Source organism: Halichoerus grypus, chromosome 11 (genome assembly GCF_964656455.1).
Source record: "Halichoerus grypus chromosome 11, mHalGry1.hap1.1, whole genome shotgun sequence".
NCBI classification, from domain to species: Eukaryota; Metazoa; Chordata; class Mammalia; order Carnivora; family Phocidae; genus Halichoerus; species Halichoerus grypus.
This window is the reverse complement of record NC_135722.1, coordinates 86642668-86669486: the sequence shown is the minus strand read 5'-3', so window position 1 is coordinate 86669486 and position 26819 is coordinate 86642668. Positions and strand designations below refer to the sequence as shown.

Below are 26819 nucleotides of genomic sequence, written 5' to 3'. Positions count from 1 at the left end.
AAAGGAAAAAAATGGTCTACAGGAATTTGTTTTTTTTTTTTTTTTAATGTTCTAAAGCAACTTTTCCAACAGAGGGTCTCTAGAAAGCAAGAATCATCAGAGACAATTCATCTGAGGCTAGCCTTTTACTGGAGAGTGTGTTTGAATGTACTGCTAAGCCTAACTATTCAGCATCTCTGGTCAGAGACGCACTCATTCACTAAATGATCTTCAGCTGAAGGCAGTCAGCTGTGGGAAAAATTAGGCAGGGATAGAAAGAAGGGTGTGAGATTATGTGTGCAAGCCCTGCAAAATAATTCTAATGCCAACTCTGCCCAGAGCCTCTGCAGTGTCATTTACCAATCAGAGGTTAAGAAAACAACCAGCTTTCCCTTTGTCCCCAAGGGTGTTCAAACCTGAGTTCAAATCAGTCTGTTGGTGAGGATTTCTTTCTAGATGGAATAAGCCTATCCTAGTCAGTTTTTCCATTTGTATAAAAGTTTACCCATATAAAAAAATACATGACACTAAAACTTTGGGATTTGATGTTTACGAGAAGTTTCTCACACTTAAACTCCTCGTTTGTTAACTTAGTTTTAGTACTTAGACCAAACATTCCTGTTCAAAAGAGAATGCCCAAACTATTAATTTCAACTCTACCAGGTAAGGAGATATACATCTATGGTTATTACATTTAATATCATTCTCTGAAAGGAACTCTTCTGATATGTAATTCATACGCAAATCAAACTGCAGGATATAGATAAACCTTAAACAATATGGGGTTGAACTGCGTTGGTCCACTTATACAATTTTTTTTTGCCACAGTACAGTACTGTAAATGTACTTTCTTATGAATCTCAGTAACATTTTTTCTCTAGCTTACTTTACTATTAGAATAAGGTACATAATTCATATAACATTAAAAAATGTGTTAATTGACTATGTTATCAGTAAGACTTCCAGTCAACAGTAGATTATTAGTTAAGTTTTTGGGGATTCAAAAGTTACACAAGGATTTTCAACTGTGTGGGGGTCGGCACCTCTAACCTTCCACATTGTTCAAGGGTCAACTGTAATTATTTTAATTTCTACATTCTACATTAATATGTATCACCAGTGGCAGAGACTACTGAGAACCCAACACAGGGGTGCCTGGGTGGCTCAGTTGGTTGAAACGCCCAAGTCTGGATTTCAGCTCAGGTCATGATCTCAGGGTTGTGAGATGGAGCCCCGCACAGGGCTCCACGCTGGGTGTGGAGTCTGCTTAAAATTCTCTCTTTCCCTCTGCATCCTCCCCTGGCCTCTCTCCTCTTAAAAAAAAAAAAAACATAGGGGGGGAATGAAAAGACCATACTTCTTAAAATGTGCCACTCACCAAAGGAAAAGACAATGCTTAAAATTTACCCTCTTCCTCTCTGAACTTAATTCTAAAGTGATCTAGCAGCTTGGGATCAACGAAATAATTTTCTTTGCCTGTTACTCATTCTATATAGACCAATTATCATTAAAATCTACATCGAGATGAATCTAAAGTTAGAAAGCCCTTCCTTTAGGCTCTCGTAGGCTCATTACCTAAGCAATGAGCCGCCCACCCCCCGCCCCCAGCCAAGTACTGGTTTTCTACTTTCTGGTTGTAAGATATTACTGACATGCTACCAACAAGTCTCTCATCAATAAACTACAACTTCAGAAAGATTCAAAGCAACTTCTAAAGACGCAACCCACCCCTTAGGAAGTAGCCTTGCACAAGAACCTGCTTCAATAGCTCTAGGATCTGATGAGTTTCTCTAACTAGCTTCCTTTTTATCCCTTTCAATCTTAGGGACAGGGGCGCCTGGGTGGCTCAGTGGTTAACCGTCTGCCTTCGGCTTAGGTCATGATCCCAGGGTCCTGGGATTGAGCCCCGCATCAGGCTCCCCCAGCTTGTGCTCTGTCAAATAAATACAATCTTAAAAAAAAAAAAAGTAAAAAAAAAATCTTAGGGGCAGTGCTTATGGAATCTGTGCACTTTCAGCTCTTTTCTTCCTCGCCCTTCCAGGAAGCTGGCGTTTGCCACCTAATGTAAGACTCTCTGGTCTGTGTACACTCAGTGGATGCTTATTTAAGTGATGCGTTATTCTGATGACTTTCTCATCCACTTCTCAGCCAGCACCACCAATTTCTTCCTTCCAGCCAACAATAAATGACAACAGCAGGAAGTTTTACTCCATAAAGCATTAATAAGATATTTTAATGAGAAAAAAATCTTAGTCTTATGTTTCTATTCAAAGACACTCAAAACTAGTTTTTCCCTGCCCATCCCTTCTAACTGCAACTTTATTTGTGACCATGTAATAAAGGCCAGTTTAAAGATTTTTTTTTAAAAAGTTTAAACCTTTTTAAAAAAGATTAACCAGGCTAGCAAAAAAGGTACTCAATACATACTTTCCTTATATCAAACAAGCTAATATTTCAGTACAATGTAACTATACAGAATATATACAATACACATATGTTCACAAAGCAAACACTATAGGCTCAGAACAGATTTGAAAAAACATGATATTCACATTGATTACAATAACTCTAAAAATGATTGTAACGTTGAAACGGCACTTAGTTTACAAAAAAGTCACAAAAATATATATATATATATATATGAAGTCACCAAGAACTATGGTTCCTGTAAAATACTAATAGCCAGATACTAGTATATAAAATGTGAAGTTCTGACATTGTATACATTTTTAGGAAATAAAACAAAATCCAAAACCATTTTCGTTATTGTTGAAAGTCAAACATGCCAAGTAACTTTAGCTATGGCCACTGTCACCAAGTAAAGCCATATTTAAATGAGATGACAACTGGATACAAAGCTGGTGAACTGGGGACTGGCACAGTTAAGAGTTGTACTGGTTCTAGGAGAGGGTAGAAGACAAAAACACCCATCCACATACTTTAATTCACATTTCTGCCCCCAGCATTACCCTCCCCCAAGGGTTTCACAAAATGCCAGTGCCCAAAAAGAATCATAATGCTGCAAGGTAAAAAAGTTTCCCCCAGACTTCCTTGATGTTGGCCTATAGGAAAATATTAAGCATGCATCGGCTAAACAAAGCAGTCAGTCACCCATCTGGAAAACTGTGGTGCACAGTTTCCTCCCAGGCTGGTTGTACTAGAAAGTACTCCAGTTTTTAAATGGAGCCAGATTTATATGTTAGCTCTGTAAAATATTGAGCTACTGTAGCAGCAAATATGAAATTACAGAAACAAAACCACAATTTTATTTAAAAATTCATTTCTGTGACATTAAAACCATTTTTTCCTTCGTATCTGTCTCCTGTAACCAGATATCAATTTCTTCTATCACTGAAGTATGGTCAATTTCAATTTCAATCTGACTTTCTCATTATGCTGCTATGGAAAAAGACAAGTCCTAGTCCTGGAAAATTTTAATTTACTCTTAAAAATGAGAATTCAGGAATTTCAAAGTAAAAAAAAAGTCTGTTCTAAAAGTATCTCACAAATATATATATTTAAATATTAAAATAGGCTACCTAGGATTTTTATAAAATGGCTTTTGAAAAGATAGTAGAGGCGCAAAGAAGCCATATACTACCTTCCAACTGGACATAAGGTGCCACAAGGTGCCCTACAAAGAGGCAGGCAATCTCTGTCTGATGCAAGAGGAGGCACCAGGAACAACAAAAAAATCAAATATATTATTGGGACTTGGATTAAAACCAAATTTTACTCTTAGGGACTGTTTTTTTTCTTTTTCATTATCTTGAAATATATGCACTAGAAGCCATCTGTCTGTATAAGGAAGAAAATGAATACAGTTTATGATCTTACTCCTTCCAAATACCTGGTGGCATTCATTTCAGGCACCTGAAAGATGAAAAGCAGTGCAACTTTCAGTAATTTAATGGACTACTCTCAGTATGAGAGACTTTACATAGCATCTATCAACTTGAAAACTAAATTGACAACTGAAATAAAACAAAGTTTTAGAGAAAACATATTTATAACCTAATCATAGAAAAGGTTCTCTCTAGAAAACAGATGTTTCTAGGAACTGCACGAAAGGCTTCCCACCTTTAAATGAACACAGCTTCCACTAATGCCAATGGAAACGTGTTAAGGGGAGATGACCGGCTCCTCTTAAAGTAGGGAAGATTCACCCTTCCTTAGAAGGTGATGTACTTTGGTAACCTGAACATTCAATTACAGGATGATTTTTTAGCTTGTTTAACTGGATTATGAAATCTGGATATAGTTAGACCAGCATTTGGAAAAACAAGGATAATTTAATTAAGTCATGACACTAGCCCCTCAAACCATCAAGCAGCGATTTTGTCAATAAATCCTCACAACTGAACCCAGGGCTTTAAGCTTACTTAGCAAAATTAGTCAATTTAAAAGAGAAAGGTAATAATCAAAGAATTAGATTTTATAAACCAGGCACTTCAAACTGAAATTAAAATCTTTAAAGTTAAAAAAAAATTTTTTTAAAGTTTTTGTTTTCAGTCAATGGTCTCAACTTTTAAATTCTTTGTAAACTATTATGTACACAGGAACCTTGGTATTAGTTGTAACGGGCATGGGGCCTGCACAGAGGAAGCTTACTTAAAGTAGCATGAGCACTTAAAGTTTCGTATTTTGGATACTGCCAAACTGAGATTCCAATAACATCGCCTGACAACTCTACAGAGACTATTTGTAAAGACCTGGAACTGTTTTTTTCTATCATAAAAATATAATCACTACAATGTAGTGGAAATATCTAACTGTATTAGTATGAGGTAAAAAAAAAAAAAAAAAGTACAACTAGGATGTCACTAAGAGTCTGCATCCCATAATCTGATATAAGCTTAACTCCCCCATTAATAAATCTCAATACATTTATAATCTAAGAACAAAATATCCACAGAATGTCTGTTCCTTAGTTGAACCTGGAAATTGGTTCAATTCCACTTCATTGTTTAATCTGAACCATTATTGCTTTTGGCAAATTCAGCCTGCTGAGGACTTTCCAAATAAAAATAGCCTATATCACCACATTCAGTAAAGCAAAATGACACTAAAAAAGTGGGTATAAGCAAAATAAAAAATAAATTTAAATTTTGACCATTTTAGCTTAAAGCTAAAGGAGTGTACTTAGCTATAGATATTCCTCATATGTGTTTACTATAATAGAACTTTTCCCAATTTTGTTCCACTGCTTCAGAAAAGAAAAATCTACTTTCTATATATTCTTCTCTCACTTTAAAAATCTGAATATATTATAAAGTATCTTACGTCAATAACTTATAGTGAAAATCACATTTATTAACTTTTAGCAACTTTGGGTCACTTCCAAATGCAAACTTTACTAGTCAACCCCCCCAGTTAATATCCCGAAAACTATTCTCCCTCACTTGGATGTATATTTCAGTTATAACTTCACATTTTGCAGATGAGTGAATTTAATTCTCTTCATCGACTCATCAAATCTCAAACTCCTTTCAGTTAAGATATTACAGTTTCAGGATTGTTCATTCGTCACGCAGTAACAATGATTCTCTCCATGTGGTATAGTACAGAGTTGCCATTACCTTATAAAGTAATGTATTTTTCAGGGACTACAAAGCTAAGAGACTAAAATTCATCAAGGAATCTTCAAAATAAAAGCCGCTTAACAAAATAATTGGCCTCTATTTAGATTGAGTACAAAAATAGTGAGAGATCAAATAAAAGACTGAAAGTGTTAATACAGCTTCCAAAGGTCCCCAGGGAATCATTTATACAATGGGGAGAGTCTGGCTCCGGAGTCAGAAGGTGACAGAGCTACTAAGATGCTGCATTAGATATGCCAACTAGTCCATTCCATTTGATAAAATACTTTAACAAAACGCAAATTTTTGTTTGGTTTTAAAACCAAGGGCATGTGTCATAACATGGAACCAAATTACTTAACCCAGAATGGTTGATGAAAGGTTAAAATGTAAGACTGAATGAGGCTATTTAAACATTTAGTACACTTTGACTCACTGAAATTGAGAACTTTAAAAACTGGCAATGTAACTAAATGTGCAACTAATTATGTGAAATACAAATTAAGAAGATTACTTGAAATTCCAAATAAGAGAAATTCATTTAAGTGTATTTGTGGATGATAATCTCCATCTATATCCATTTATAAAAAACTTGAAATAAAAAAACAATTTAATCCTTTTGTTTCTGAATTATTACAATCACTGTCATGCTAGATGCTTCCCCTGTTAGAATACACCCCTAAAAATGGAAAGAATGACTGTAGGAGCTGTAACGTCCAGTATCACAGCGAGCATCTTTACTCATTTCTAAAGTGTATCACACCTTTTTGGTAGCATAAAAATGGAAAATAAATGCTTTTCTTGTATAAAATACTTGGTTTTAAAAAGGCAATTTATCCTGCATCCTAAAATTTAAGCCCTTTAAATATCACAAAGTTAACCCTCTTGGGCCTTAACAAAGACAGCTATGCTTAAGTATTCTAAACTGGAATTTTTTATTTAGTTTCACTGGCAATTTCTAATGGATGGGATAATATAACTGGCTTTCATCTCTTTGCAATGTTTTCCATATCTGGTAAAACTTATACATTCAGGTATTCCCCCCTCCTTCGATGAATTTTAAATAAACCTAAATAACGCTATATACAATTATCCCTTGCAGCTTAGTTTCCTAAAACAGATCCATAAGCTAAAAATCCTTAAATTGTCTATCAAGAAAAATGTAGAGCCTCAGTGAAAGAGAAAAAAGGCCTTTGTTTATATCATTTTATGTTAAATACTGTTAGCTACCTGTATTGATAAGATTTGGGGAATAAACAAAGCAAGTATACATTTTCATAATATATTCAAATTTTTCATTAAACTTGGAAATCCGTGCAATTTGTAATTACCAATGAAAATCTCTAAAGTTTCCATTTGGGAAAGAATAGCCAGTAGTGGTAATCCTACATTTCTGAGAACACAGATCACTTCAGAGCTGCCAAAATTGTGGGCTCTTTTAACACAGAGTTCTCAGGATAGGGGATGTGCTTAAACACTTTCAACCATACAAATCCCCAGTTTTCTTTTCTTTAACCCTATTTCTTTTTTCTTCCTTAAAAAAAACACACACACAAAAATTCTTAGAACTGAAGGCAACAATGATTCCTGGTCATAATTTTACCTATTCTTTGTTTTACCAATATAAGATTTTAAAATTAACTCCAAGGTTTATCCATTGGTAGGCATAACAATTTTCAAGAATATGTATGACATTAAAAATAAAAATTCCTGACCTTTCTAGTTGAGACACAGCAGTACTGTTACTAATTAAGTATCACAGTCTGTTGCAAAAAAGTAATTCAACCCTATTAGTAAAGAAGCATAAACGGTGGAAGCCCATCATAACTTGTGTATGTTGTTCTTCCTGAAGGTAATATACCTATGTTTGGGAGCAAAGGGGGAAAACAGGTTCAAGACGGAGATAAGGGAGTTAGAAACAAGTTAAAGACAGCAGAATCTAGAAAAAGAATGTTACCTGAAAAAAAAATCTTCAATGCATTTACTTTCCCTTCCTTTTACAATTGTGGGAAGAAAATCAATCACAGAATTAGCCAATTAAAAAAAAAAAAGAAACAAGTAAAATTACTATAACTTAAAAATTAATTTTATTATTAAGGTCTAGCACCCGGACAAAATTCCGATCTCGTGTTTTGAATAAGAAACTACTGTTTCTTTTTTTAATTTAATCAGGTGTTTTCGTAATTATTAAACTTTGGGTATATACAAAGAAAAAAAAAGTTATTCAGAAGTTCATTGTTCATGGACTCATGAATATTTAGGATCAGGGTCAGTGATGCTTTAATGGCACCAGATGAAAAGTATACTCCAGTCTAGAATATCACATAAATTTCAACTATAAACAGGAAGTTTCATTTTTTAGCAGCAAAAGAGGTGATATTAATTTAAGGTTTTTAGTTTTTTTAGTCTTAACGATTATTTTTTCTCCTAGATTGATGAGTCATAGATCATTAAAGCCTCTTCTTATCTTTTACATTATTGCTTACATTGTGTAAAAACTACATTAACCCTTTTAATAAACTTGGCAATGTCTAAAAATATTTTGGAACAAAAAACAAAGTATCACCGACATATGGAACTTTGTAAACAATCTTAGTTGGGTTAAGAACGTAGCCTTAAGAGAGAATTCTTTTATTTTGCCCAAATCAGCACAATAGAAACATCCCCAAGATTACATAAACCTATATATAAAATATAGAGTATCTCCAATATTTTTCCTTTATATGATATCATGCCAGTATATGTAAGAGGAAGTATTGTTCATGGGGCAAGAAGAAAAATGATTTAGGCAATGACCTAATTAGCCAGGCACTAACATTCAAAGACCAGGTAAACAATAATTTTAGTCAGAAAAGCAGTATTAAAAGAGTTCCTATAAAGCTGAGATTTATGTACTTCATTTTCCACTCCTGGTCATTCCATGCACAGCCTGACTATTCTCAATCATGGTTCTCTGATTTCACAGAAGAAAGAAAGATTGTTTGGAGTGGTACTACAAAAGTTCAGGGAATGCCTATCCCAACACCAAATTTTAACCGTGAAAAATAATAGAAATGGCAAAGCTTAAAAAAAAAAGAAAAAAAAAGAGTACATTGGATTTCAGAAGTATTTACCCTAATAATTTTTAAGAAAGCTTACCGTAAATATTTCCAAAACCAACAGGCTTTACAAAATACTGTACAATGTCCTGTGTATAGGAGTAAACATCTATTCAGGCTACCTGTCAAATTCTGTTCAGTAATTTGTTTCTGGTGTACCCTTTCTTCTCAGGAAGGTCAACAATCATCTGAATTCTTCTTTACCTAATGATCTCGTTAGCCTACTTTTAATAATAGAAGAAGAAACTGATATATGCCTTAAGTCAACTGGTTCTCCTTAAGTCTCATAGTTTCAATTATGTTTCAACATCGTGTTATTGTGCACTTACAGAAGCAATCTCTCAGTCATGAAAAATAAAACATCAGTTGTGGGGCTTACAAAGTAAAAAGGGAAATTCTTTCCCAAACCCTTTTTTGTTTAAAAAATTAAATTAAATTTAAATGTACAAGACCAAGCACAGGCACTTTCCAAAAACCAAAAATGAAGCCAAACCATGAAATTACTCAATGGTTATAGAAGACAGCTCTGATTTTGGGGGGTCATCTCTGGTTGCCTCAGTACAAGCACTGGTCTTTGGCTGCTCTGGCATTTCTTCCTCTTTTTCTGCCAGCCCACCAAGAGACCCCAAGGGGAAAGTGCTTTCACAATTCTGGGTCGAGGAGACCTGCGAAATTACAGGCATTTGAACAGAGGAGTTGCTTTCAAAACTGTGTTCTCCAAGATCATACTGAACAAGAGTCTCTTCTTGCTCCTGGTTTAAGTAGTCCGGTACTAGGAAATCACTAGATAAGAGGCAAAGGATGAAAGAGGGAGTTAATTTTCAAACCAGTAATAAATTAGCCACAATAAAAAGACCTGATTTGTAAAGCAAGATTGGGATTTTTCATTTCTCTAATTCGTGACTGATTATAATTCAGGATTTTCAATTTCTAAACTTTCCTAAATATGAACCAAAACCATTCATTAAGAACCAAAGCACATCAAATCTACCACCAGTAGATAAGATTATCACCTTCATTGTCATTTTAGACACCTAAATAGCCTTTCTTGTTCTATACAGAAGAGTTTCTGTATACACAACAAATGGAATTAGCATGCTCTCCACTTAAGCAAAGATCATTTGAATAACTTATGCTTAACTTTTCTTGGATTATATACTAATTAAGAGGTATATAAACTTAGCTTTTTATTACTTCCTGGATATAAGTTAGTTAAGAAACTAAGTCCTTATGCATAAATGGCATTATATTTGAGAGGTATTTATTAGTATTGAAAATATTTAATATTCTATTAGAATAATTAAATATTTAATTTTTGAATGTGGACAATAAAATATGCCAAGATTTTAACAACAGTGGATATTATCCCTGAGTGGTGAGATCAGAAAATATTTTAATTTCTTATATTTTATACTTTCCTACATTTACTAATTTTCTACTATATGCATTTTTTATAAAAGAATAAACATTATAAATCTTAGATGCTTTAATTAAATATTGCTGAACTAAAAAAATTCATTCTACTAGGAATGTCAATAACTAATACATTTAAGGTTATTTTATAATTTGATTTTCCAGTATTAATAAAAAAATTAAAATCTGTTCATCTGCAAGCAATTTAAAATGTCCTATGTTATATTTTCTAAAAAGTCTTCAGGTGTTAGATAGGAGGAATGGACGATAGAGGCTCTGTACAGGGAAGATACAGGCAATAGGAGTGGTTAACTGAGACACTATTTTAGTTCTGAACAAACAAGGTTCGATATGACATGTAGAATTTAGGTTTAGTGATAGGACAACCAGACAGACATAATTAAACAAAATGAATGTCAGGTTTGGAGAGAAAAACAAAATCTATGCAGCAATACTTTGGAATTTATTGAAAAATAAGATTTAAAAAATAAAGATGGTTTAAAATTTAAGAGTTTAGGAAGATTTCATTTTATAAAAAACAAAGGGTTCCTACAGATGTGTAGTTCTGATAAAATATTAAAAAAGATGACAGAATTTTATATCTAAAGACCTTAGAAATCATCTTTAAAGCTTACAATTTATCTTTCTCTATGTTTCAAACTTCTTCATTTGTAAAGTGACACGTTCAATCATAACAGCAGTTAGTGTGATAGGGCCAGAACTAGAACCTGATTTCCTTGGATACTCTATAAATCAGAAAGGAATTCTATTATAATAAATTATTAATATTAAAAACATGGAGCTCTAAATTGAGAGAAAAAGGAAATTTGATCTAAATAATCATATCCATCATAGTTGCTGTTGAAGTTTCTTTCTTTATTGATAAATATATGTTCCTTTATATAGAATTTTAAAAAATGAGAAGTGGTCAAAAATTTTATTGACATCCAAAAAGTGTGAAGTAATTCAGTATCACTAAGATCATCTGACATGGTAAATTTTCCAATAAGGTCTATATTAATTTAACCTTATGTTATTGAAAAAACAAAAACACAAAAAACAAAACAAAACAAAAAAGACAAAGCAAGAGATAAGTAGTCTACTTCTGTAGGGAAAAATTTCCAATACCAACTAGAAAAATATTTATAATTGTATATACTTAGAAGATTCAGCAAAATTTTATCAGATCAGGAGATCAGAGTATGGACAGTGGGAATTTAAAAGGAATGTGACTGATTAGCTGGCAACCTGATAAAAAACACAGCAGGCTGCCCTAAAAGCAGGAAAAGAGAGTTTAGTCAGCAGTTTTCCTGGTTCGTTTTTGTTGTGCACCTCACCTGCTCTGGAAGTAGTTTGCTAGCTCTGACGCTTCATGGTTCAGACTCCTCAGGTGCACGATTAAATTTCCAGAGTTGGTGAACATGGCGCCACATGTTTTGCACTCGTAAATCCGAGGCTTGCGGATAATGTGCCGGGAAACCCTCATGTGGTGTTTATATTCCCCGAAGGAAGTGAAAGTGGCACTACATATCTGGCACCGGAAACAGCGTTTACCTTCATGCTTTAGGCGATGCATCTTTAGCGAGTAAGCCCTGGTGAACTTTTTCCCACAGCGGTCGCACTGAAATGGTTTAATTCCTACAAAATCAAGCAAAACAAAGTATTATCTAAAAACGAAATAAAATGAAAGGTCACAAACCCCACAAATTTCTGAATTATAATTTTGTAGCAATAGGTAATTTAAAAAGACAAAAATCACCAGCAAAAATGGATTCCAATTCAACATCTCAGAAAAGGTACAGAACATTTGAAAAGTCACTAGTGCTTAAAAAAAAAAAGTAAAGAAAGAAAGGCATTAGAGGGAGAGGTAAACTCGTTAATATATACTGAAGTTGATTTTTGAATATTCTTCTAAATCATCTATTTTCTACACTTCAAAACAATTTTTTTTTTAAAGATTTTATTTATTTATTTGACAGAGAGAGACACATAGAGAGAGGGAACACAGGTGGGGGAGTGGGAGAGGGAGAAGCAGGCTTCCTGCTGAGCAGGGAGCCCGACGCGGTGCTCTATCCCAGGACCCTGGGATCATGACCTGAGCCAAAGGCAGACGCTTAATGACTGAGCCACCCAGGCACCCCTAGACTTCAAAACAATTTAATCACAGTATTTAAACGGAATTGAAATCTCCATAAAACATTATTATTTCAATTTCATTAAAGTAGTACAGTTTATACTGAAAAGATGGAAAAAGGACCTACTCTTCATTCCCTGAGAAATGAGAAGAAAAAAGGAAAATTCTAACATCTCTGAACATAATAATCATGGTAGAACTATTATTTGGTGAATTGGGTTTTTGGGCATTTAATGTAAAGTGATAGAAAAAATATGTAGAAACTAATATGTGAATTTTAAAGTATATTAATTGTCTCTTCCAATTAATTATCATAGATTTGGCAAAAAAATTTTTAAAAACCTTCAAAATACAATCTGTTGATTTAATAAAGTCATAGGGAATTGATGTTAGCTCAAGGACCATTAGACTTATCTACGGCACAGCAAAGTAAGATAATAACTCAGCTGAAAACAGTAGCAAAGATTTCTTACTCTATCAGAGGTCAGTGTTTTACCCACAAGAATTCTGTTGCCTTTATATGATCACTGAACTTAAATTTCAAATCTGTTTTATGCGTCATTTATTAAAAATCTCTTTTATACTAAAAAATACTACAAAGTTGGCACAGAGAAATTTAGGATTGCAGAATTGAAATTAAATTATTGTTATTAAATTTTAAAAAACACTTATTTGGAAATAATTCCAACCGTAAAGAGAAGTTACAAGAATAGTACAAAGAACACTAATAAATACCCTTTTAATTTCATTTGCTCCTCCATCTGTATTTGTGCTTCTCTATTGCACATATACACACAAACCTAATATATCAAATACTTTTTATGTATGTATTATACACACATACCCCTTCAAATTTTAATCTGAATACTTATGCTTGTGGCAAATGAGCTAAGCAAACAGCTTTCTGACACTGTACCATTTAAGCAACAAAGGCTTATCTGATTTCTCGAAACCTATTTTTTAAACTCAAAAACACCTGTTTTATATTTTTAACTGGGATTTTTTTTTTTTAAAGATTTTTATTTATTTATTTATTTGACACAGAGAGAGAGCGAGAGAGAGAGAGCGCACAAGCAGGGGGAATGGCAGGCAGAGGGAGGAGCAGGCTTCCCTCTGAGCAGAGAGCCTGATGTGGGACTCGATCCCAGCACCCTGGGATCATGACCTGAGCCGAAGGCAGACATTTAACCGACTGAGCCACCCAGGCGCCCCTTAACTGGGATTTCTAAATATAATGTTTCAAGTACTCATTTATACAACAATAGGGAAGGTGACATTACCTGAGTGGATGAGCATGTGCTGTTTTAGGTTCTGAATACGGGTGAATCGTACCCCACAAGTTGGACACTGAAAAGGTCTATCTGGACCATTTGGACTTGGTCGTTCTGTACTGCTGGTAGAAGGAGCAATGTAGAGTTGGTAGGGATACTGAACATTTTCCAATCTAAAAAAACAGACCAAAGAAGGCAACCAGATTCTGATTTTTAAGTTGAATAAACATTTCTGCACAACTTTAAGTGAACAAAAGAAAAAAATGACTTTTTGAGAGTTTAACTGTTATATTAAAAGTTTCGTTTATGGCAATATGAAAAACAATGTTATTGTCCAGAATGTCCAGCATCTTAAGTAACATATCATAAATGATTTTACCTCAGGCATCCTTAATCTCTCTAATCCTTTCCTTCCTAATACTGCTTTAATTTAGGTCTTCATCAATACAAGTTGAATAACTCCCTCTCTTTAGCCCCCCATCCCTCCAAATCCATGCTCTGTTTCACAGTGATCTGATTAAATCAGCCCCTCTTTAAAATCCTGTAATGGCTCATTGTTACCTTCAAAGTCTAAACCCCTTTGCAAGGCATAGGAGACTCCTTATGATCTGGGTTCTGTGTACTTTTCCAGCCTCATTTCTTCTCATATTCCCCAAACATACCAAATACCAAACAGTTCCTAATATTTCTCTCTCAATGCTGTGATTTTGTACATTTAACTGATGACGATGCTGTTTAGAGATGGGTAAGACTAGATGAGCGGGATTTAGGTGGGGAGTTAGAAGTCTTGGCCATGTTAAGTCTGAAATGCCCCTTATACAACTACGTGGAAATATGAAGGAAAGAAGGACAGTCTGAAGATGACGACTTGGGAATTATGGGTACATAGATGAGGATTTGGCAATCGTTCTCTGTAGTAAGTCAAACAATAAATATTTTTGGCTTTGCACATCACATGATCTCTGTTTCAACCACTCAACTTGGCCATTCACAGACAATACATAAACAAATGAGCATGGCTTTATTGGAACACTTGATTTACAAATAAAGGTGGTGAACTGGAATTGGCCTGTGGTTCACAATGCACCAATCCCTCATATAGATTTTAAAAGTAATGGGCCTGGGCAGTTTTAAAATGCCAAAAAACCCTGCATAGGTGGTCTCATTCATGATGTAATGACCTCTTTACTCTGAAAAATAAAATGAGGTACCAATAAACTTCTTATATAATTCCCAGTTAAAATGTTTGGATTTACAGTTGCAAACACACCCCTTTATAAGAACATGACATACTACGTCGGTACTAACCGATCATCATCATCTGCATGAGCATTAGTGCTAGAAGTGCTTTGAAGTGTAGGTAACCCTTCAGTGACGCCTTCATCTACTGAGCCTGTGAACAGAAGGACAAAAAGAGGACAGCGTCAATACTGTGGTATAAATAAGCCAAGATATTAATTGCAATCTGTATCTCCAAGCCCCCAAAACACAGAACATAAAGAAATCTTTAAAGAGAAATCATATGTAAAACAACAGCCTTATATTACTACTTAAATTCTTTTAGGAGTATTTCTTTGATATAAATTTCAGAAACAAGCAGACAAATTCAAATGTAAACTAAACAAAAATCCGCATCAAATTATAACAATAATTTAAGGAAGCACTATTTTTACTTTTGAAAACTTTATTGTGACAAATGACAGTACACACAACTTTTACGTAGAATTCAAGAGACAGCTATAAAGTGAATACGTATCTGTGCAACCTCCATACGAGTCCCACTAAAATACTGCCAGCATCCTGTAAGTCCCCGTTTACCCTACCTTGATCACAAATCCCTCCTTCCAAGAGGTAAACTTTTCTATCTTTTATGGTCATCATTTCCTTCCCTTTTTTCTTGTCCCTCTTCCATTTAAAAGTAATTTTATTCCCAACACATGTACCTATAAACTATTGGTTGGTTCTTGCTGGAACACAGCCATGAACCATCTAGGGCTGCTTTTACACCAGTGGCAGAGCAGAGCCATTGTGGTTGCGACAGAGACCACATGACAGCTAAGTCTAAAATACTTACTATCATGCCCTTTAAGGGAAATCGGCCACCCTCACCATCAACAGTACAGTTTAGTATTACTGCTTGCAAAACTTTATATAAATTGAATTACACTGTATATATTCTACGTCTTCTTTCCTTCCATATTGTGGACTGATCCATGCTATTACAGGTGAAAGTTTACATGTTTGTAATATTCATAATCTATCCATTTCACTCTTAATGTACAGTTTCAGGCTATTATGAACAATGCTGCTGTGAATATTCTTGTACACGTAACTTAATGCATATATGCATGGTTTTTTTAGGGTATCTATACTTAGGAATGAAATTGTTGGGTTGGGGCGCCTGGGTGGCTCAGGTGGTTAAGCATCTGCCTTCAGCTCAGGTCATGATCTCAGGGTCCTGGGATCAAGCCCCATGTTGGGCTCCCTGCTCAGAGGGGAGCCTGCTTCTCCCTCTCCTCCCACTTGTGCTATCTCTGTCACTCTCAAATAAATAAATAAATAATCTTAAAAAAAGAAATTGCTGGATCACAGGATATGTGTATCTTTATTAGAAAATGCTAAACTCTTTTCCAAAGTGATGGTACTAAATTTACATCACTACTTGCAACGTATGAGAGTTCTGTCATTCTACCTCCTTAGTAACACTTGGTATTGTCGAATTTTAAAAATTTTGCCCATCTGGTGGGTGTGTAGCAATATTTCATTGTGGTTTTAGTTTTATTTCCCTTATTACCAAAGAGGTTGAGCACCTTTTCATACATTTATCGAACCACTTGTTTTGTGAAATGTTGTTATTGTCTGCTTTTTGAGTTTTTTCGTATTTCAGTGATACATGTTACAAATATTTTTCTCTCTTCCATGGCTTGTCTTTTTACTCTTTAGATAACCAAAAATTTAAATTTTAATTTAACTGAATTTATAAGTATTTTCCTTCATGGCTGTGTCTTTTTGGTCTTGTTTTTATTTATTTATTTATTTATTTATTTATTTATTTATTTTAAAGATTTTTTTTTTTTTTATTTGACAGAGACAGACACAGTGAGAGAGGGAACACAAGCAGGGGGAGTGGGAGAGGGAGAAGCAGGCTCCCCGCTGAGCAGGGAGCCCGATGCGGGGCTCGATCCCAGGACCCTGGGATCATGACCTGAGCCGAAGGCAGACGCTTAACGACTGAGCCACCCAGGCGCCCCTTTGGTTTTGTTTTTAAAAATCCTGGGGTGCCTGGCTGGCTCAGTCAGTAGAGGTATGATTCTTGATCTCAGGGTTGTGAGTTCAAGCCCCATGTTCAGTGTAGAGATTACGTAAAAATAAAATCTTAAAAAAATAAAAATAGGGGTGCCTGGGTGGCTGAGTCGTTAAGTGTCTGCCTTTGGCTCAGGTCATGATCCCAGGGTCCTGGGATCGAGCCCCACATCGGGCTCCCTGCTCCGCGGGAAGCCTGCTTCTCCCTCTCCCACTCCCCCTGCTTGTGTTCCCTCTCTGTGTCTCTCCCTGTCAAATAAATAAATAAATAAATAAATAAATAAATAAGTAAGTAAATAAAATCTTAAAAAAATAAATAAATAAAAATAAAAATCCTTCCCTACCTCAAGTAATCTTATGAGATTTTTGTTTTGCCCTTGACATTTAGGTCTTTTCTTTAATCCACCTGGAGCTGATTTCATAATCAAACACTTTTACTGAAAAGTCTGTCTTTTCTTCTTTCTCTGCAGGCCTCTAAGTGTATGGGTCTGTTTCCAGGTTCTCTATCAGTCCCATCTGCTTGTCTGAACTTATATTAATGCCAATCTTCAGTTACCAGAGCTTTATGACCAGATAGAGCAGTAAGTCTTCTCACCTTGTTCACTTGCTTCCTGAACTCCTTGGCTATTCTTGGCCCTTTGCATTTCTTTATATATTTTAAAATGAGCTTGTTAAACATAAACAATAATAATCATTCTATTTCCCCTCTTCTTTTAGTTTGGAAATTATATAATCTTTCTCTATTTTTTACTGGTTACTTCGGAAATTAGACACATAACTACCAAAGTCTGAAGTTAAACAAAACCTTTGAACATTAAGGATCTTAGAACGGTTTAACTCCATTTTCCACACACTCTTATTCTGCAACTTATGAATTATTGTGATATTGTACTTCTTTGTTTTGATAAAGTCCCACAAAACATCATTACTCTTTCACGCAATGTTTACCTACATTTGTCCATATATTTTGTCCTTTGCTCTTCACTCCTTCTTGTATATTAGGCTTTCCATCTGTGCTCACTTTGCTTCTGCCTGAAGTCCATCCTTAAGAATTTTCTTTAGTGAGGATTTGGTGATGATAAACTTATTTTTGTTTCTTTGATAATGTCTTTATTTCACCTTCATTCTTGGAGAGATATTTTCACTGTGTGTAGACACCTAGATCAGCAGTTATTTTCTTTTAGCAACTGAGGATATTATTCCACTGGTTTCAGAAGTCATTCTTCTGAAGGTAATGTTTTGTCTTATTATTTTCTGAATTTTCTCTATAATGTGTCTAGGTTTGCATTTTTATTATTCCTATTTGGGATTTGCTGGCGTCTAACCTATGGATTGGCGTTTTTCATCAATTCTAGAAAGATCTCAGCCATTCTCTTCTTAGGGCTTCATCAAACCTACGTTTGTATCGTCCATAACCCTTATCCCCTTCTTCACAGTAGTTTCTACCATTGTTCCTGTGATGGTTAATTTTGTGTATCAACTTGACTGGGCTAAGGATGCCAAGATACCTGGTAAAACATTATTGCTGGGTGTGTCCGTAAGAACACATTTCTGGAAAATATTAGCATTTGAATCGGTAGACTGGGTAAAGAAGATTGTCCTCACCAATGCGGGGGGGGGGGGGGGGGATGTTTCATCCAATCTGTTGAGGCCAGCCAGAATAGAACAAAAAGGTAGAAGGGCAAATTTGCTTTCTTTCTGCTTGAGCTGGGATATCCATCTTCTGTTCTTGGACACCAGCACTTCCAGTTCTTGAGCCTTTGGACTTAAGACTTATACCATCAGCCCTCCAGTTTTCAGACCTTCGGATTTGTACTGGAATTATGCCACTGGCTTTCCAGGGCCTCCAGCTGGTAGATACTGTGGGACTTATCCTCCATAATTACATGAGTGAATCCATCCTAAGAAATCTCCTTCTATATACCTATATATATCCCATTGGTTCTGTTTCTCTGGAGAACCCTCATACAATACAGTCTTTCTCTGGGCAGCATTCAGGTGTTTCTTTCTTTTAAAGATTTTATTTGTCAGAGAGCGAGCGAGAACGCGAGCATGCACAAGCAGGGGGAGCAGGCAGGCAGAGGGAGAAGCAGGCTCCCTGCTGAGCAAGGAGCCTGACGTGGGACTTGATCCCAGGACCCTGGGATCATGACCTGAGCTGAAGGCAGACGCTTAACCCACTGAGCCACCCAGGTGTCCCACAGACGATTCCTTTTATCTTCTGATTCACCAATTCTCTTTCCTGCAAAATCCAATCTGCTGCTAAAATGTTGACAAAGTTCTTTATTTTGGTTTTTTCTTTTCTAGAAGTCCTATTTTTTTCCCCCTCAAATCTGCTACAACTTTTTACAGTATACTGTTGTCTGTAATTATTGTTCAAGCTTGTTTATTTCATTAAGCTTGGTAAGCATATTTATTTTATATCTGTGTGTGAAAACTATGCCAATTTATTTCTGTGGCTGTTTTTGTTTTCCTGTTGGTTCTCTCTCTGCTGTGTTTTCTTGTGTGCCCCGGTTGTTTTTCACAGTGGTTACTGCCCTTGAAAATGATTTGTAGAGAGAATGATTTGCTTAGGATGGATATGCCTTCTTCCACAGAAGCTTTATGTTTGCTTCTGCTAGGTTCCTGGAGGGCACGACCTAAACCAAATTCACTGAAATTCCCTGGCCTACTTGTGCAAGGAATAATCAGGATCCAAATCTTCAAGAGGGCTGGTCAGTGGCCACAACTTCTCAGAGATGTGTTTTTTACCCCTTTTCCTTTCCATCTTCTACTCTGCCCACTGCCAAGGCAGCTATTTCTACAGTTCTCTGGAGTCTGGAGGAAGGGGAGCTGATTTAGTTGTAGTGGGGAAGTCCTTTGGGGGTCCTTACTTAGTGTAGAGCAACGTCTCTAAGACTTCACAACTTTCACATACTCTGGGCCTTAACTTCTTGTTTGCCCTGTTCTTTGAGTTGATGAACCAAAGCCCATTTGTGTTCTGGCAAATGTCTTAGGAAACAACTGGTTTTAGTGCTCGGATATCCATTTACGGGCTCCCCTTACCTCAAGTTTAACCTGGCAGTTCCCCGACTCTTTTTTTTTTTTTTAAAGATTTTATTTATTTATTTGACAGAGAGAGAGAGAGAGGACACAAAAGCAGGGGGAGCAGCCAAGAGAGAGAGGGAGAAGCAGGTTCTCCACTGAGCAGGAAGCCTGATGCAGGGCTCCATCCCAGGACCCTGGGATCATGACCTGAGCTGAAGGCAGATGCTTAACCGACTGAGCCACCCAGGTGTCCCTCCCCGACTATCTTTCAAATACTTTAAAGGTAACTTAAAAAAACCCCACATTGTTGTTTTTAGTGGGAGGGAGATCCGAACAACCTAGCCCGTTCTCACCAGAGACTGAACTCTGCCAATGTATTTATCGTATGCAAATAAGCTGTGCTTTACCAAATGAACATACCTGAATTGAAGTTGTGTTAGTCCACTTTAACAGCAAGCATGCTTTTGGTTGCAATATTTTAACGAAAGCTAAAATAAACTAATTGTAACAGTTTGCAAAATACCATATACATGTGGATATTTAATAAATATCATCTGTTATTGGACCTGTAGAATGAAATTTCCTTCTGATGAAAACTTAGAATCCAGTACTTCAGTTTTCCCCTTTGGAACACTTGAATTAGCTGACATTATTAAGAAATGAATACATTTTCCACTTAAGTAAAATTTTCCAAAAAAACAAACAAAAAAAACCCCCCAAAAAACCCCACCTAATCCCTTTTAAGGCATCCAGACTTACTTTATTAAGTCATTTGTGCTAGAAACTTTGTGACATTTTGCCTTGACTTCTTAAATAAAGAATACTAAATATAATTTTGTTTCTTGATGACTCATGGTAATCATCAAGGACACCAATTATTATACTATGTTCTAATACAGTGACAGAGACTTTTGAAAGGACACAGGACTATGTGCATTTACATTCATCCCCAATTGCATTTGTATTCTTCCTGCATACCTCACACCCCCCAACCTCACTCTTACTGGTGTGTATTTAGCATCTTTGTGTGTGCCTTTCATTTTCTCTTTCCCTTACTGTCAAAAGACATTTATGCTTTTCCTCATACCTACTTATCCAACTTTTTTCCAATCCTTCTGATTTGTTTTTAATACAGATTGGGGAGCCAGATACTGCTGATTTTGTTTAAGAAAGAACTGTTCACTTGTCAACATTTCCTTCCCCATTCTCATTTTTTTCCTTAAAGAGAAGGGAACTAAACATTAACATTTCAATCTGTCCCAGGATAAAAACTGGAAAAATCCCAGTATTTGGACCTGGTCACCATGGACACACACAAAAATCTACTTTATAGCAGTATTCTGCAGCTATTCAGAGTGCAGGCAATATTAAAGCTTACAGGCAAAGACTTGCAAAAAAGGACTGCAGGTCTGACTAGAGCAAGTCAGGAAGACTGATCTAACTGACATTTGCTCCTCACAATCAGACCACACTACTTCTAGTGGGGGCGGGGTGCAGTCTTGGTGAGGTGGAAATAAAAACCACTCTGCTTTGGACTGATCCTAGCATTGTCAAGAGTTTGCTTAAAAAACTGGTCAAAAAATAACTAAAATGGAGTATAAGATACATCTAGCAGATTGCCCCTCTTAAAACATTCTCCTCTTGCCCATGGTTATTAATGCACCAAAAGCTAAAAATAAAAACTACTCCAAGTTAAATTAAGAGTTAAAAAAGCACACTTTAAGAATTCTCTCTGGGGGCGCCTGGGTGGCTCAGATTGTTAAGCATCTGCCTTCGGCTCAGGTCATGATCCCAGGGTCCTGGATCGAGCCCCACGTCTGGCTCCTGGCTCCTGCCTCCTGGCTCCCGCCTCCTGCCTCCTGGCTCGGCGGGGAGCCTGCTTCTCCCTCGCCCTCTGCCTCTCCCCTGCTCATGGTCTCTCTCTCTGTCTCAAATGAATAAAATCTTAAAAAAAAAAAAAAAGAATTCTCTCTGTACTGTGGACATTATAACACATAAATAGTGTTACATTACTTATGCAACTATTGATAAAAATCTTGTAAATTTTTTACCAAGGTGATGGTTTTTGCCAATAACACAAGTAATCATATGAATTGGAATTTAAACCAATTTAATAGCAGGATACACAAACAGTATTACTTTTCTTGAGGTATAGTGATGCTTCTTAAATTATGAAAATGGAGTTTCCTTTCTACACTATAGGGATTCTGCTTGCAGTGGTAATGAAAGCTAAGAATTCTGAACAGAACCCTCTCACCTTATGAAATAGTAAAGCAGATTTAGAGAGACAATCAGCTTTATATGGTAACGGTTATCTTATTAAGAGAGATTCTACTCTTGAACCAATTAGTACTATATGATAGCTTCTGTAGCATCAGACTGATTGCTGTTTTCTGCTGCTAACCATTGTTTAAGTACCCAAGACACAAAAACTCTTCTGGGTGGTGAAAAACAACTCCAGTGGCCATCCACTACTGAACATTTACCACGTGCCAGCCACTCTTCTACATGTTTTTTAAACATTATCTCATTTCATACTTGAGAAAGAGAAAAGCAGCCTCTAACATCCAGGAACTGGCTTAACACTGACACTCAGGAGTGGGCCTGGCGTTCACAGCTAGACCCTGGTGCTTTATGTTGGACACAAACAATCTCACAGAACAACAACATGAGACCAGGTCACAATGGTCTGAGACAAAACACATAATTTTGTTTAAGCACAGCCAAAAACAAGGTCATTGTGCAATTACAAAAATACCAAACATCCCCCTCTCTAGCTAATAAAAGTTATTTCTGCTATAGGTTCACATTAGTCTGCAATACTAGATATTTGTTAAGATACACAATCAAAGGGGTGCCTGGTTGGCTCAGTTGGAAGAGCATGTGACCCTTGATCTTGGGGGTCATGAGTTTGAGCCCCACGTTGGGTGTAGATATTACTTAAAAAAAAAAAAAAAGATACACAATCATAGTTTTTCCTGCTAACTGATATCACCAGTCCTGAGCAGACCCCACCACTTCCATGAATCCTCCCTAAAATCACCTAACACAAGCCAAATTCTCTAAGTTCTTTCTAACACCCTCTTACTGAGAAGCCCTAAAGACCCCAGGGTGTGTGATCTCCTACACTGCAAATGAGCAATAAAATCAACTTGCTCAATTATAGTTGTGCTCCTGGTAGTCTCTGGCAACCAGGCACCAGCAGGAATGGAAGACCCATTGAGATTCAATTGAAATTCTTGTTCTCTTGCACTGGGCACCCTGTTAACAGAGTGCACATCTAAAATCCCTTTTGAGGTACAATCTGTCCTTGGATGGGAGGTAAGTTCATTATGAATTGAGCTCAAATATTTCACATTAAAGTCCTTCAGTGGTGAGTTTATCTTGTTTTCCTAGAAAATCTTTTGGGAATATTTTGGTTATCTACTCAGATTTGTCACTGTTTCTTGGTGAGATTGTTTTCTAGTCTAGAACTACACCTGCTCCTATAATAGGAATGTCTAGTGTGTTGACTCCTGTCTGTAAGAGGAATAGATTATAATGAGGATGAAGACAGGACCAATTAGTCCACTGAACTGGGCCTGGAGGCTGAGTTCAGAAGATCTCTGATTGGCAAAAACTTTTCAAAACTCTATGAGGTATGACAGATGAAACTTGAAGATATTACAGAAAGTGACAGAAGCCAGTCAGAAAAGACCACATACTGCATGATCCTACTTATATGAAATATCTAGAACAGGCAAATCTATAGAGAGTATATTTGTGTTTGCCTAGGGCTTGGGTGGGACTAGGAGGGATTCACTGCTAAAGGTACAGGGTCTCTTTAGGGTGAAGAAAATGTTATAAACTTAGACTGTGGGGATGGTTGCACAACTCTGTGAATATAGTAACAACCACTGAAGTATATACTTTAAATGGGTGAATTTTGTATGTAAGTTGTATTTCAGTGAAGATTTTTTTTTTTTCAATGGAGATATTTAAAAAAAGAAAAACTTTATAAGGACTTTTTCAATTTTGTCTGTGTCCCCAAGAACTGCTTTGCTTACTTTCATATGCTCAGAATCAGGTATTGTCTGGTCCCTGATCAGTGACAACTGGCCTTTAGCCGAGCCCTGAAATAAAAAGTTACACAAGCATTATTCTTTTGGACCACCGCAGTTCTCATGAGTTGTCTCAATCTAAAACTGCCGCCTCTTCCAGGCCAAACATCTGCTGCCTTCATGTTTCCTCTCTGTTACACTAACTACTACACTTACCTCTAAACTGATTTCACCAATGACAATTTGGAACTGCAAGTGGCCATTTTGGGGAGAGCTTCTGACATAAACAAGACTGTTCACTTGAGATGCACCAACACTGTGCCACACCAGAGTGGGGGTTTAAGAGGCACTGCCGTGGATATTTCCAGTGTGTGGCCTTGCTGTCTCCCACACAACCCGGTAAGACACGGGTATGGACCAAACACTGAAGTGCACTTAAATACCTCCAAATGAGCAATCAGTTTGTTCTGGTTATTGTTTATTTTTAGGGTGGCTTGAGGCTTTCTCATGCTAAAGAGCTATGCTATAATGGTGGGGAAAAAATTACTAGATTTTGTATTCCTGACTAGGGAAATCCCAACTTATTTCTCCAGTAACAGGACCACACATTCACTGATATTATTGTTAAGAACTCCATAAACGTTCTATTTTACTGAGACTTTCCACTGTCCTTATCATCCACAAACTTCAAGAAAAATAAAGAGAACAAATATTATGTAGCCATAAAAAAAAAGAAAAAAGACATCTTGCCATTTGCAGCAACATGGATGGACTTTAAGGGCATTATGCTATGTGAAATCAGAGAAAGACAAATACTGTATGATCTCACTTATATCTGGAATCCCAACAAATCAATCTCAAAGATAACAGAGAAAAGAGAACAGAGGGGTGGCTGCCAGAGGCAGGGGGTTGGGAGGATGGGAGAAACAGGTAAAGGTGGTCAAAAGGTACAAACTTCCAGTATAAAATAATTAAATCATGGGGACGTAATATACAGTATGGTGACTATAGTTAGTATCGTGCTGCATATCTGAATGTTGCTAAATGAGTATATCATATCTTAAAAGTTCTTATCACAAGAAAAAATTTCTTGTAATTATGTGTAGTAGCATATGTTAACTAAATTTACTGCTGTCATCACTTTGTAATACATGCAAATATTGAATCATTATATAATGTATGTTAATTACACCTGAATAATAATGATGATAATAATAATAATAAAACATCACTGGTTTAAATTGAGACCTAAGAGACCAAAAAAAGGGGACAAAAGACTACAAATGGAATGTTAAAAAAATAGAAAACAGAATACCACATTTATTATGATTTTTTATATTCAAAAAAACAAAACAGGATAACAAATGGAATTCTTTTTTTTTTTTTTAAAGATTTTATTTATTTGTTAGAGAGAGAGAGCACAAGCAGGGGGAGCAGCAGGCAGACGGAGAGGGAGAAGCAGGCTCCCCGCTAAGCAAGGAGCCCAATGAGGGGCTCAATCCCAGGACCGTGGGATAATGACTAGTGGAAGGCAGAAACTTAACTGAGCTACCCAGGCACCCCAACAAATGGAATTCTAAAACTATAGTCATCAAAGCACTTAAAAACCCTCAAACTTCCACAGCCCCAAGTACTGCCAAGAGCCTTGATGGGAATAAGATAAATGCTCTTTAGGACTCACAAGTTAACTCCTTATGAGTTAATAATAGGCTGCCTTTTACAAGTGGGAATTTTAGTTTAAATCTTAGGTTCTAACTTTTTACCAGCTGATATGACTGAATACAAGAGAGTTGCAGCTTTATCATAAACAGGTATGAGCTGCATTTTGAAAACATTCACCAAAGAAGCTTCTGAATGATTTAAAATCTTGAGTTTTGGTCCTCTGGAAAAGATGCCACCAGAGAAAACTTGTCATTGACTATCACTTAGAAAGGAATTGATCAGGTATTAACAACTGATTTAGCAGTAAAATTTCAAGGTACTGTTCACTAGATTCATGTTTCCCAACTTAGAGGACATACAACACATCTTTTTGAGGGATCCTTCAGAAGATACTGACTTTAAAAGTAGACAGCTCCTTCCCAAGATGACAAAATCATATTAGTTTTCTGATTCTTCAGTAGTCTTTTCTATCCCTTTACTACTAAATCTACTATCACTACTAATCTTGTCTAATACAACTAATGTGATCTCTCATCTACATCCCATTGTTTTCAACTCCCTAAGATCTCCTTTTGTCACTTAAGGAGAAACAAAACTCTTGTAGGTTTTCTCCAGACCATAACGACTACTTTGAGTTTAACAGATCACTGAATCTATTATCCTCTATCTGACCTAGCTGACAAAAATTTAATAACTATTCCTTTAAACATATCAGAAGGTAGCTTCCCTTTTAATGGCCCCTTGTATCATATTATATTTCAGCTCTGAGCCTTGAGAAAAAATGTTCCTTGATCTGACATCATGGAAATGCTTCTGCTGAAGTCGTTATAACCCTATCATCAAGGCCTATTCAATCAGAAAGACATTAATACTGGGGCTATCCTGATTATGACAGTCCCAGAGCTTGTTCTCTTCAGAGACACTTCAGTCTGGTTTGCAGAACCTGTTTTAACTGATTAACAGTTTCCTCAAGGAATCTGTCCATTTTAAGGGACATAAAACCGACTCACTCCTGTCGTAATGAATAATACTTATATTCCCCAAACCCCACCACTAGGATACTGCTTCTTGTGATCACAGAGTTTACAGGTGCCTGCTGCACACTAATTTACCCTGTGTATTTGTGGTAACTGTCAGGGATTTTCAGACATTAAAACTACTACCCCAAATTGTACAACTACTATGTTCCTGGTGGTCTTTTGCTGGAGGGCACTGACATACTTAATGGATAGGTATTACTATCCTTACTTTATAGTTATGGGAACTCATTGAGGTTAAATGACTTTCTCAAAGTCTCACATCTATTACATGGC

General features: G+C 36.2%; 1 protein-coding gene across 3 annotated transcripts in view; it reads right to left on the bottom strand.

Moving 5' to 3' along the window:
* Positions 1 to 2181: 2181 nt before the first annotated feature.
* The window catches only part of ZBTB44 (zinc finger and BTB domain containing 44), a 64777-nt gene continuing 40139 nt past the window's right edge, over positions 2182 to 26819 (bottom strand). The window contains exons 1-5 of one of the 3 annotated variants that reach the window (XM_078058763.1): positions 17730 to 18360; positions 14783 to 14867; positions 13484 to 13647; positions 11407 to 11707; positions 2182 to 9439 (exon numbers count right to left, since the gene is read on the bottom strand). In XM_078058763.1, the coding sequence (XP_077914889.1) occupies positions 9157 to 9439; positions 11407 to 11707; positions 13484 to 13647; positions 14783 to 14867; positions 17730 to 17739 (843 nt within the window). In that variant the 5' untranslated portion in view covers positions 17740 to 18360 and the 3' untranslated portion in view covers positions 2182 to 9156. Of the gene's footprint in view, positions 9440 to 11406; positions 11708 to 13483; positions 13648 to 14782; positions 14868 to 17729; positions 18361 to 26819 lie in introns of those variants that run through there. The other 2 variants (XM_036086289.2, XM_036086290.2) reach the window with 2 other exon arrangements.